Here is a 12,701-nt window from a genome sequence, read left to right as displayed (position 1 = left end):
TTGTGCATTGCTGATGCATAGGAAAACTTATTTTTGAGTGTTGGTCTTGTACTCTGCAACTTTGCTTAATTTGTTTTAGTTCCAGTAGAGTGTGTGTGTGTTCTATGGGATTTTCTATATGTAGAATCATGTTATCTGCAAAATAGTTTCTCTTCCTTTCCAATTCAGATGGCTTTTCTTTTTCTTGCCTAAATACTCCGGCTAGGACTTCCAGTATAAGGTAGAATAGCAAGGTGAAAGCAAGAATCTTGTTCCTCTTCAGTGGAAGTTTTCTATTTTTCAGCAAGTATGTTAGCTGTGGGTTTTTCATAAATGTCCTTTATGTTTAGAAAGGGTCTTGAATATTGTCAAATGCTTTTTCCACAGTGATTATGTGTTCCCCCCCTTTGTTCAATTAATGGGGTTTATTAGACTTCTTTTATACTGAAAACTTTTATATTTAGAATTAGCCAGCTGACTCAGTTTAGATGATCCCAATTTTGTTGGCAACATCCAAAGCACTGTAGCCAGGAGCCAGTTAAACATATGCCTTCTTCTCTCCATCAGGCCTGATCAAGGTGTCGACCTTAGCCATGTCAGTGTCATAGAGCTTCTTCACAGCCTGTTTTAATCTGGTGCTTGTTGGCCTTGACATCCACAATGAACACATGTGTTGTCTTCCATTTTCTTCATGGCTGACTCAATGGTGAGGGGGGAAGCTGATGATGGCATAGTGGTCAAGCTTGTTTCTTTTGGGGGTGCTCTTAGGATATTTGGGCTGCCCCCTGAGCTGCAGTGTTTTGGGCCATCGGAAGGTGGGTGATGGCTAGATCTTTTTTTTATGGCAGTGTTTGTGGTGGTGGATGCCTTTCAACTTTCTTGGCCTTCAAAGCCTTTGCTTTAGCTTTGGCTTTGGGACGGGCAGGGGCTTCCTTCTCTGCCTTTGGTGCCATCTTCGTGGAAAGGATTTCAGATTGATTTCTTATGCTGAACCATCCTTGCATTCCTGAGAGAAGTTCTTGGTCATGATATATGTATGATACTTATGAGCTTGGACTTGGTTTCTTAGTATTTTTGTGTTTGTGTTGCTAAGGGATATTTTTATTTTATTGAAGTATAGTTGATTTACAATGCTGTGTTATTTTCTGGTATACAGCAATACATATACTTTTCAGTTATATATACTTTTCCATTTGGTTTATTACAGGATATATTTTTTCTCCTGCAGTGTTCTTTTAGAAAAATTTTCCACTGAAGTATAGTTGATTTACAATGTCGTGTTAATTTCTGCTGTATAGCAAAGTGATGCAGTTATACATATACATACACACACACACACATATATATTCTTTTCCATTATGGTTTATCACAGGATAATGAATATAGTTCCCTGTGCTAAACAGTAGGACCTTGTTTATCCATCCTATATATACTAGTTTGCACCTACTAATGCCAAAGTCCCAATCCTTCCCTCCTCTACCCCCTCTGGCAACCACAAATCTGTTGTTTCTATTTGGTAGATATGTTCATTTGTCATATTTTAGATTCCACATATAAGTGATATCATGTCTTTCTTACTTTGCTTAGTATGATAATCTCTAGGTTCATCCATGTTGCTGCAAAGGGTATTATTTCATTCCTTTTTATGGCTGAGTAATATTCCATTGTATACCACATCTTTTTTATCCACTCATCTGTCAATGGACATTTAGGTTGTTTCCATGTCTTGGCTATTGTAAGTAGTGCTGCTATGAACATAGGGATGGATGTTATCTTTTTGAATTAGTTTTGTCCAGATATAAGCCCAGGAGTGGGATTGCTGGATCATATGGCAAGTCTAGTTTTGAGGAACTTCCATACTGTTTCCCATAACAGCTGCACCAATTTACATTCCCACCAACAGTTTAAGAGGGTTCCCTTTTCTCCACACCCTCTCAAACACTTATTATTTGTAAACTTTTTTGTGTGTGTGTGGTATGCGGGCCTCTCACTGTTGTGGCCTCCCCCGTTGCGGAGCACAGGCTCCGGACGCACAAGCCCAGCGGCCATGGCTCACGAGCCCAGCCGCTCTGCGGCATGTGGGATCCTCCTGGACCAGGGCATGAACCCGTGTCCCCTGCATCGGCAGGCGGACTCTCAACCACTGCGCCACCAGGGAAGCCCTGTAAACTTTTTAATGATGAGTATTCTGACTGGTATTATAGGATATTGAATATAGTTCCATGTGCTATAGAGTAGGACCTTGTTGTTTAACTATTTTATATATATGTTAACATGGGATGTTGGTGTGTAATTTTCTTATGATGTCTTTGTCTGGCTTTGGTATAAGGGTAATACTTTGTCTGGCTTTGGTATAAGGGTAATACTAGCCTCATAGGTGTTAAGAGTCCAGTATAATACTATAGTTCACAGTAAGCCTTATAGAACTATTTGGCCCTCAACACTGGTAATTCTCAATAGGGAGTGACTGTCCCTGACAGGACATTTGGCAATCTAAATACATTGTCACAACTCAGGGATGCTGCTGACCTCTAATGGGTAGAGGTCAGAGATGCTGCTATACATCCGACAATGCACAGGACTGTCCACCAAACAAAGGGTTACCTGGCCAAAATGTCAACAGTGTTAAGGTTGAGAAATCCTGTCTACACTATGTGTAAGCTTTGATTAAAAAAAAAAAGCAAAAAGAAGCCAGTAAGAGTTGTGAAAAAAATTAAAAACACACATATTACAAATAAAACTTTTGCAGACGTTTCTGTGCAAGGTTCACAGATGTAGTTTTCTTCATGTGCCATGCTTTGACGGCCTTACATGTAGCAGGGCTGAGAAAGCCTGCCAGGGATGTTTAGGGAATAGATAATTTACTTAAAGCTTGTGAATTAAGATGCAGGCTTTCTTAAAACTTGATTTTTTTTTTTTTATAACTTCCCTAAGCTTCAACTATCAAGGGGTAATTAGAACACATTCTGGTGTAGGGGTTTGAGGCAACAGTTAAATAAGTGCTAAAAAAGCCATCTATGGCTATTTCAGAAACAATTAACTTTAGAGTATTATATATAAGTTTTAAAAAGAATTTTATAAGCAGATAAATTAGAACATTTCAGTGAAACCAAGAGTAATTGACCAGAATTTTCTTCTAACTCAAAACTCCAGGAACCAAAGTTGACACACTAGTGCTGTGTTGCTTTTATATAGCTAGTATGAACAATACCAGTTTTCTGACAATATCAGTAACACCCATTAATGTATGTCTTTTAAACACCACTACAAATACTCCCAATATGTTAGCCAAAGGCCACACTAAGATTTATCATCCTGCTTTCACGTGACCTGACTCTACTGACCCACCTGGTACTGTTCCAAACATTCTGGAACTTGCTTTCACATCACTTTCCCCCTATTTATTCATTTTTGAAAATATTTACTTGGCTGTGTCGGGTCTTAGTTGCAGCACATGGACTCTTTGTTGCGGCACGCGGGCTTACCTCTAGTTGTGACGGGCGGGCTCAGTAGCCCTGCAGCATGTGGGATCTTAGTTCCCTGACTAGGAATTGAACCGGCAAACCCTGCATTAGAAGGTGGATTCTTAACCACTGGACCACTAGGGGAAGTCCCTCTCCCCTATTTTAATGTTCCATCTAGAGTGCAAGTAGATATCACTGTGCTCAGGAAGGCTAGGTGCCATGGGCTTGTTTATCTACTCCTTGACCTGATGCTCAGAACCATGGAAAGGCAGAATCAGGACAACAGACAGAAAATCCAGCTGAAAGTTATGTTTCAGATTTGGCAGCTGTGTAAGCTGGTGGAATCAGCTATAGAATCCACTTCTGTTGATTACAGTTAGTATCGTCTTGTTACATCTCGTGGCTAAATTATTAAAAATGAACCATAATCAATGAAACTTTCCTTTGTTAAAAAGTACCTATGGGGGCTTCCCTGGTGGCGCAGTGGTTGGGGGTCCGCCTGCCGATGCAGGGAACGCGGGTTCGTGCCCCGGTCTGGGGGGATCCCGCGTGCCGCGGAGCGGCTGGGCCCGTGGGCCGTGGCCGCTGGGCCTGCGCGTCCGGGGCCTGTGCTCCGCAATGGGAGGGGCCACGGCAGTGAGAGGCCCGCGTACCACCCAAAAAAAAAAAAAAAAAAAAAAAAAAAAACCTAAAAAAAAAAAAAAAAAAAAAAGTACCTATGTATAAAAAGGTATATAAATTATGTTCGTATAAGCTTTAAGCACTAGAACCTCTTCCCCAAGAATAGCCATTGATATTGTTTCATAGAATGAAACACAAAAGAATTCAAGGAATAAAATGTTGGCAGCTCAAAACATTATGGAAAGAAATGTTATATAGGTGGTGGTTTCAAAAATTTCAGAAACCCAATTATAGTTTTATCATCTACTAAAAGAGACAAATATATCAAATCACAGAAAAGAAACATTAGCTTTGGAAAAGGTAGTCTTTTTAATAACTGCTTTTGTCACCAGGTTAAGTCATGCAGTTACAAAGTAGTTAGAAATTTCTGAAAGGATATTATTGTTAAAAAAAAAAAAAAGAAAAGCTAATTCTTACATAAATAATATCTAGTACTTCATTGGGACACTACTGTTCAAAAGGCCCTGGCCAAACAACTCCCAAACAAAACATAACCCCAGGTTGTTTCCAGCCCACTGGGAATGAAGCTGTGTGCAGAAGATGAGGCCTCTAAATGAGGACAAAAAGTCAGGGCGAGTCGGGGCCATTGGCAATGCTCAGAGCCGCCAGCCAGACTCCAAAGAGGGAGCCCAAGTGGTTTTTTTCTGGGGCACTCTACTTGAATTATTGTTCAATTAACACAATAGATTGTCAAAAGAGGACAATTAATTAACATGATAAGGAGGTTACTGCATTCTTCGGACTATATGTCATAATTGTGGTTAGTAAATTCCTACAGTCTTAACAAAAATAGCCTCCATCATTTGCAGGTATGAAGATAACTTAATTCTCTACCAGGTTTTTTATTTTTGCTGGATGATAATATGCAATTGATAAGTTATAAATGATACTGTTTTATGTTATAAAAATACAAGCTTTTTTCATTTATTATGTTTACAGGCATTCACTGCTCGAGTCAAGGTTAGGCTTGTTAAGTGATTAAAGGCAATTTTATTACAGCAGCATGTACTTATTTTATTCTAAAAGAATAAAATGCATAAAGAGAAAGTTTTGTTTGTAACCTACAAAATTGAGTTATTTTGATGATGTAAAATACCAACAACTCACTTGAGGACCATGCTACCTCCTGAAAATGCCATACACCTGCTTCTTAAATGTGTCAAAGCACCTGATGGATCTCTCCAGAGCTGAAGTGGCAAGTGACTGACTGCTCTTGGACAAAGGGTGCTTTCCCAGGGCTACAGCTGACTGTGCTGGGAAACAGCCATGGAACAAGGCAGCACAGGCAGAGGGAAACGACTTTATTTAAAGGCAAAATGCCCAAATGGCTCTCTGACATAGCTAATTTCTACTATCACTTATTAGCTTATTTATGATCCCCTAACTTTTTTTCTCAAGGGGCTGATTTGGATTGACTTGTTGAGAATGGTGTCCATCATCTATTAAGTCATGAGAGAGAGATTTCTGTGGTTACATGTAAACTTGTGATAGGTCTGCAGATGAAGAGGTGAAGAGGGTAGTGAAGTCAGCTGCAGTCTGGTCTGGTCTATGTGAAGGTCACACCAGCTTCATTGTACACCTTGAAGACTTTCTCAATGGCGTTGACATAGGCAGCTGTTCTCAGGTCCAATCCCAGGTTATACTTCATGGCTGTACGCATGATTTGCTGAAATGAAGGAGATGTGATGTGGAGATGGGATGTGACCCTGACTCAAGTAGCCAGGCCATGAACACACAAGGCACATAACAGCCTGGTACAAGTTACGCTAGTACCACTTCAGGACCGGACTTGGGTAGCCAAAGATAAACTACTCAGGCAGTGAAACAACCTCGAGTCAGGAAGGACTAATTCTCTGGAATTAATACAAACTACTGTTTAGGTGACAGGAAGATGCTGCTCTTTAGTATTTAAGATGTGAGTTATCTCTGTGCCCTTTAGACATCCTGTAATCTGGAGCAAGTCTGATATATACTGTGATAACTTAAATGAACTAAGGAGGGGGTGATGAAAATGTTCTGGAGTGAGTGGTGATGGCTACATAGCCTCATGAACATACTTGAAGGCTGCTAAATTATATACTTTAAAAGGGTGAATTTATGGTATGCTAATTATCTCAAAAAGTTAACAAAATTAATATCTGCTTCTGCTATTTCAACTTGATGCCAAGTGGATAGAATCTGAACTCAAAAAGAAATTAAGAAAACTGGACTCGAACTGTGCTTAAGGCTTTGAAATAAGGATCAAGTGGTCAAAAAACCTTTCATGTATATCAAATTCTATGTAGTAAGGTAGCTTCCTGTAGCTATAACAGAGTGGTGCACTAAGCTGCAACCCAGTTTGGCTGACTCAGCTAAACATGATTCCTTCTAATTTGGCATTATTTCCCAAAGTCTGGAAAACATATGGAAGATCCTAAAAACAACGCCCATCATTTAAGACTGAAAAAGCACATGTTTTGGAACATTTAAACACATCGCTATTTTCTGTCACTGCACACACAGTCTGGCAGCTGAGATGACACAGTTGAGCTGTACTTCACGTAACTACCAGAAACGCAAACAGCATCTGTGTACATACCCTGGCAGAGCGCTCCATGGTGTAAGCTAAGCCAGAGTGCACGATGTCTTTCTCAGAGGCACCCTGTTAGGAAAAAGAATAGTTTAACAAAACCATAAAGACATGCTTCACCTTTAAGAGCATAAAGGATTCTTAAGTCAATATACAGCCAGAGAGAATTGTTTTTTGTCTTTCAGGAAAGATATACTTAATTTCTGTATAGTATCTTGATACCTATTTATGTAGTCGTGTTTTAACCACAATTTAGTTTTCACTATATTTGACAGCAAACAAAAACTCATGAAATTAATATCATGGTAAAACGCCACAGGAAAGTATGGACCAAGAAACATAGGCCAAGTAGTGGGCTCAGCACCGGTCAACCAACCATCTGAGATGCAGACCACAACAACATGTTACCCTGTCGGTGTCAGGGTACATTCATCTCTGCTCCCCAGCACATCACACAGGTCACCAAAAAGAATCCATCTACCTCCAATAGCAGCTGTGGGGTAGAATCCTGCCTGTATATTCAGCAATGCCACAAACTTTAAAGCTGGAGGGATCTTAGCAGCTCATAATTAACCACCCTAATTCTTCTGATGAGGAAACAGAAGTTGGCCAAAGTTACAGGTAGCTTTTTTTAAAATTTAATTTAATTTATTTTATTTTATTTTATTTTTGGCTGTGTCTGGTCTTAGTTGTGGCACATGGGCTCTGTAGTTGGCGGCACATGGGATCTCTAGTTGAGGTGTGAAATCTCAATAGTTATGGCCCACGGGCTTAGTTGCCCTGCGGTATGTGGGATCTTAGTTCCCCGACCAGTGATCGAATCCATGTTCCCTGCAGTGGAAGGCAGATTCTTTACCACTGGACCACCAGGGAAGTCCCCAGGTAGCTATTTTTAGAGCTGGGATATAACCCAGCATCTTTGACCACCAAATCAGCTCCTCTCTTTCCTTTGCCAGTTATCTCTATAAGTCAGTTTGTTTCAAGGGGTTCCTCTATCTAATTTGTTTTTTGGACTGCTTTCTAAAGTTAGGACAAATAACCATCACCACCACTCTTCGGTACGTGGGCCTCTCACTGTTGTGGCCTCTCCTGTTGCGGAGCGCAGGCTCCGCGGCATGTGGGATCTTCCCGGACTGGGGCACGAACCCGTGTCCCCTGCATCGGCAGGTGGTCTCTCAACCACTGCGCCACCAGGGCAGCCCCTCACCACCACTCTTAATATGATATATATAGCTAGCAAACACATCCTGATATGCCAAATAAAAACTTGTTGTTGGTGAGCCACTTTTTATATATGCTGAACTTTATCTAATTAATACTTATTCACTTAAAAAGGTACATTTCTGTAACACTTATATCAATTAAGAAACATATGGAGGGGCTTCCGTGGTGGCACAGTGGTTAAGAATCCGCCTGCCAATGCAGGGGACATGGGTTTGAGCCCTGGTCCGGGAAGATCCTACATGCTGTGAAGCAACTAAGCCCATGCGCCACAACTACTGAGCCTGCGCTCTAGAGCCCGCGAGCCACAACTACGGAGCCCACGTGCCACCACTACTGAAGCCTGCACACCTAGAGCCCATGCTCTGCAGTAAGAGAAGCCATCACACTGCAACAAAGAGTAGCCTCCACTCGCTGCGACTAGAGAAAGCCTGCACGCAGCAACTAAGATGCAACACAGCCAAAAAATTAAATTAAATTAAAAAATTAAAAAAAATTTTTAAAAAGCAAAAGAGAAACATATGGGTTAAGCTTTGTTTTGTTCTACCAAGTTAGGAACAGGATAACTTGCTTTACAAGTGGAATACTGCTATTCCTTTCACCCACTCATTCATTCACCCAATATTTACTGAGTACCTACTATGTTCCAGGCACTCTTCTAGGTACTGGGGACACAGCAGAAAACAAAATAATGAAAATTTTCTGTTCTCCTGGAGTTTATATTCTAGTTAGAGGAGACAGCATATAAAAAACCATGAGGCTGAGTGAGATCACCAAGATTCTCAATTCAGACTGAGAAGTGGTTCAGGGACTGAGGATTTCCAATGTTACCAGGTACAGGATGACAAGGACCAGCAGGATGACTGGCGAGTGAAGCAGGAAGAAACCCAGGAGGATGTGGTGTCCTGGAAGCTAAGAAATATTTCCAGCAGGAGTGATCACCTGTGACCAGTGAAGTAAGATGAGGACTGAAAAATGACCGCTAGGTGTGGGCGATGCTGCCACCACTGGTTACCTTGACAAGAACAGTTTTGGTGGAGTGGTGGGCAGAATAGGAGGTTTGAGTATAGAAGAACTATATAGAAGAACTGGGGACAGAGTATACACAACTCTTCAGGAGGTTTGCTATATGAGAAATAAAAATAGCAAGACCTGGAAGGGCAAGTGGGATTAAGATTTATATTTTTAAGGCAGCATTTGTTACATTGATATGAATGACTGAACAGAGGGAAAACTGATGATGCAAGACGAAGGGGAAAGTTTGCTTGAGCAGTGCATTTGAGAGACTGAAAACAGGCCATCCAACGCCCAGAACAAGACTCGGGCTGAGATGGAAGCACAAAGAGTTTCTCAAGAGTACAAGACAGGGTACAGATACCAGGAGCTGGGTAGATGTGGAAGTTCCCTGACTGCTTCACTTTTCTGTGAATAGATACCAGGTCATGAACTGGAGTGCAGGGAGAGAAAAAAAGGAGAAAATATGATATAATTAACCAAGAGAATGAGAGAATGAATGGAACAGGGAAAAGTAGTTTAACTGCTGGGCAGCTGAGAGCCTACTTTAAGTTTGAAGAGTCAGCAGGGCCTCCTGCTACGGCAGCGGAATGGAGGGGGCAGAGAGCTGGATTTCATTTCACTTGTTCAGGTGTTAACAAGGGAGTGTGATGAAGCGAAACAAGACCAGAGAGTGACTGTAATGATGGTCAATGGAATTTAAGTGAAGACAGGTACGATGAAGGACAGTGAAAAGATGATCAGGTCAATGATGTAGGTCCTGGCAGGGCCACAGCATGGCTGGGGAGGGGGAAACTAAAAGCAAGGAGCTGGGGGAAAAAACTGGGTTTTCAACTGACACTTATTACAAGACTCCTGCAATAAATAAGTCACATAAGTTGAGAAAGTCACATAAGATGAGAAATAGCACTGAAGTCTAAAATTAGAAGCACCGAAAGCATTTGAAAACTGGAAGACTGATACATTGGGCAAAGATTATGTTTAAAAAGGATAAAAATGAAAGGCATCATGGCTCTGTCATCCTAACCAATTGGCTGTCCTCTTTACTCCCTCCCCAGGTTTCAGTCTGACTATGTGGCAGACATGTGCTGGGACATGGGGCGACCACAGGGAGGAGCAAGAATCCCATCTTATAGCCGCAGCAACAGCAGGGCCTATAAACGCACTAAGTGACTTGTGATGGAAGGATGGATGAAATGCTGGCAGGCAGAGAGGACTTTCAGGAAAAGCCACTGAGATGTGATACTCAAGCAGGGAGTGGGTCTGGGTGTTCCAGAAGGAGGGACCAGAACGTCTTAAGGCACATGGTTCTGGGAAAGAGGAAGGTTCTTTGAGGAGAGTTACCCAGAGTGGCAAAAGCATCTTTTCTCCTTCAAAACAAAACGCTTAATATTTCCCCATGTTGCAATATAGTCTTATATTATTTCCCATGGCTGAATATTTCATAAGACATATTATCACTTAGCCATTTCCCCGCCACACACACACACAGAGGACTGTAAAATCAAACCTAATTTTAAAAATGACTGCAAACACAGTTCCAATGACATCATGTACGGACTCATTCCTCTCCTTTAAAATTGCTTTCTTAGGATTAACTCCCAGAGGTGATGTTATTATTAGTGTCCTTTAATAAGTCTTTTGCATTGTCATCAGAATAAAGGTACAACTTCTTCACAACAGACATGGTGAGTAAAAGATCCATTAATTGTTTATGCTAGTTTAATACATTAAAGAATCCTTATTTTAATTTATATTTCTTTAACAACGAGGTTAAACATTTTTTTCTAGGCCTACTTACTCTGATTTTTTTCATGTCGCCTGCCACTTACTGGTAAAGAAATTCTCTTTGTGATGTGTATTAATATATCCTGTCAATAGCTAATTAACAACAAATAGTTTTTCTCAACTGTTTTCTTTGACTCTTATTTGTGTCCATATAGTAATTTCAATTTTTTATATAGGTCAATCTAATGTTTACTTTTCAATTCTTTCCATTTCTCTAAAGCTTAAAATAGTTAAAATACACAATAACTCTTCACCATTATGTTAGAATCACTTGTTGAGTCATCTGTATTGTAAAAGTATCAAAAGCAGAACCATGAATTATTTCAAACTAAGATTCTTACTCCATTTTTAGAATGTAAGGAAAGAGGAAGTCATATAACTGTCATGCTGATTACCACGCCTTAATCCCATTTAATATAGCTGGCCTGACCTAAAGAAGAGAGCAGGCAGTGTATGTGATGCCGCCACAAGCACACTCACCGATATTCTGTCTTGGAACTCTGCTGTGGGTACAATGGGAATAGTTCCACCATGCTTTCCAAATTTCCTTTCCAAACTCTCTTGAACAGACACTATAAAAAGCCAAGAGATGAAGATACGATATTGCTAGTAGAAAAAAAATGAAATAGAAACAAAAGTAGTCCCAAACTATATCCACAGCCCCAAACACTAATGACATAAAACCTTCAACACTAATAACATAAAAGGGTTACTCACTTAAATCTCAGATAAAAGGAATAAAGAACTTTGCCAAATTCCTATATAAATGTGAATTTAGGTCACTGCTCTGTTTCCATAACACCCATTAGCAGGGATTTTCCTTGGCTCTTTTAAAAAGAAAATGCTGAGGGAAAAAGGAATGGAAATCGATGGAACACTTCACCCAGATTCTCAGAGTGGGCTCAGTAAAGCTCAGCTGGAGGTCTTGGTCTTATTTCAGCTTGAGGAAAATTCTAGTGTCAAGTCTGGAGCCTATTCTAGTCAAAGACAAAACAGTATTCTCATCAGAAGACTCAAAAAATTCTTGACAATAGATAGGGCTTTACCAAAAGCAACTTGATATAGAAATGGATGAGTATCAACAGGACCTCCTGGTTTAAAATGATACTCTTTACACTATTAACTTACAGATTAGGTTCTGGGAACCAGAACATACTCGCAGAATAAACATTGGAATATAAATATGTTCCAGAGAGTTAATATAGTGAATATCTAAAAAGAAATTGTATATTTTTGGTCTAAGACTCCTGAGTCAGAAAAGTTTTCTGTTCTGAGATTAAACAAAAAGGAAATTAGCCCTTTTATTTATTTATTTTTTATTTTTTAGCGTTACGCGGGCCTCTCACTGTCGTGGCCTCTCCCGTTGTGGAGCACAGGCTCCGGACGCGCAGGCTCAGCGGCCATGGCTCACGGGCCCAGCCGCTCTGCGGCACGTGGGATCTTCCCAGACCAGGGCACGAACCCATGTCCCCTGCATCTGCAGGCGGATTCTCAACCACTGCGCCACCAGGGAAGCCCTAGCCCTTTTATTAAATTCAGGCTTTCCCCAACCTTTTAGATGGTCCAAAAGATTACTTTTGCAGAACAGGATAATCAGAACTTACTGAGCAAGTGGTAGTTAGAATCCCTTTCATATTTGAAGGTCAAACGGCCATAGCTGACATGATTTAGATTCTTCAGCCACTCAAAGTAAGACACTGTCACTCCTCCAGCATTCAAGTAGAGATCCTATACACAAAAAAATGAGATGATGGTCTTAATAAAAGCTTACAGTGAACGTGAGCTCAGTTTTAATATCAAAGCAGATTAAGCTTCAAGCTTCCCAAATACATCTTAGATAGTATCAGAAAGTTTACACTTCAACAAATCCCCTTCCCAATACATCTGAGGCTTTCTCCCTTTGGAAAAAAAAATAATTTATTAGTTTATTAATCAGCAAGCATTTGATCAGAGGTTTTAGAGCCTCTTCTCCACCAAAAAAATTC

At 40.5% G+C, this 12,701-nt stretch overlaps 1 protein-coding gene and 1 pseudogene across 1 annotated transcript in view; both read right to left on the bottom strand.

Moving 5' to 3' along the window:
* Positions 1-68: 68 nt before the first annotated feature.
* LOC131750887 (large ribosomal subunit protein uL23 pseudogene) lies at positions 69-971 on the bottom strand (annotated as a pseudogene).
* Positions 972-4,414: 3,443 nt separating this feature from the next.
* GLUD1 (glutamate dehydrogenase 1) overlaps positions 4,415-12,701 on the bottom strand; it is a 39,301-nt gene continuing 31,014 nt past the window's right edge. Inside the window, exons 10-13 of the mRNA XM_059053930.2 lie at positions 12,321-12,444; positions 11,197-11,288; positions 6,703-6,765; positions 4,415-5,790 (exon numbers count right to left, since the gene is read on the bottom strand). Coding sequence (XP_058909913.1) covers positions 5,671-5,790; positions 6,703-6,765; positions 11,197-11,288; positions 12,321-12,444 — 399 coding nt within the window. The 3' untranslated portion in view covers positions 4,415-5,670. The remainder of the gene's footprint in view (positions 5,791-6,702; positions 6,766-11,196; positions 11,289-12,320; positions 12,445-12,701) is intronic.

The sequence above is a fragment of the Kogia breviceps genome, chromosome 2 (genome assembly GCF_026419965.1).
Source record: "Kogia breviceps isolate mKogBre1 chromosome 2, mKogBre1 haplotype 1, whole genome shotgun sequence".
NCBI lineage: Eukaryota > Metazoa > Chordata > Mammalia > Artiodactyla > Physeteridae > Kogia > Kogia breviceps.
This window is presented reverse-complemented; position numbering and strand designations above follow the sequence as displayed.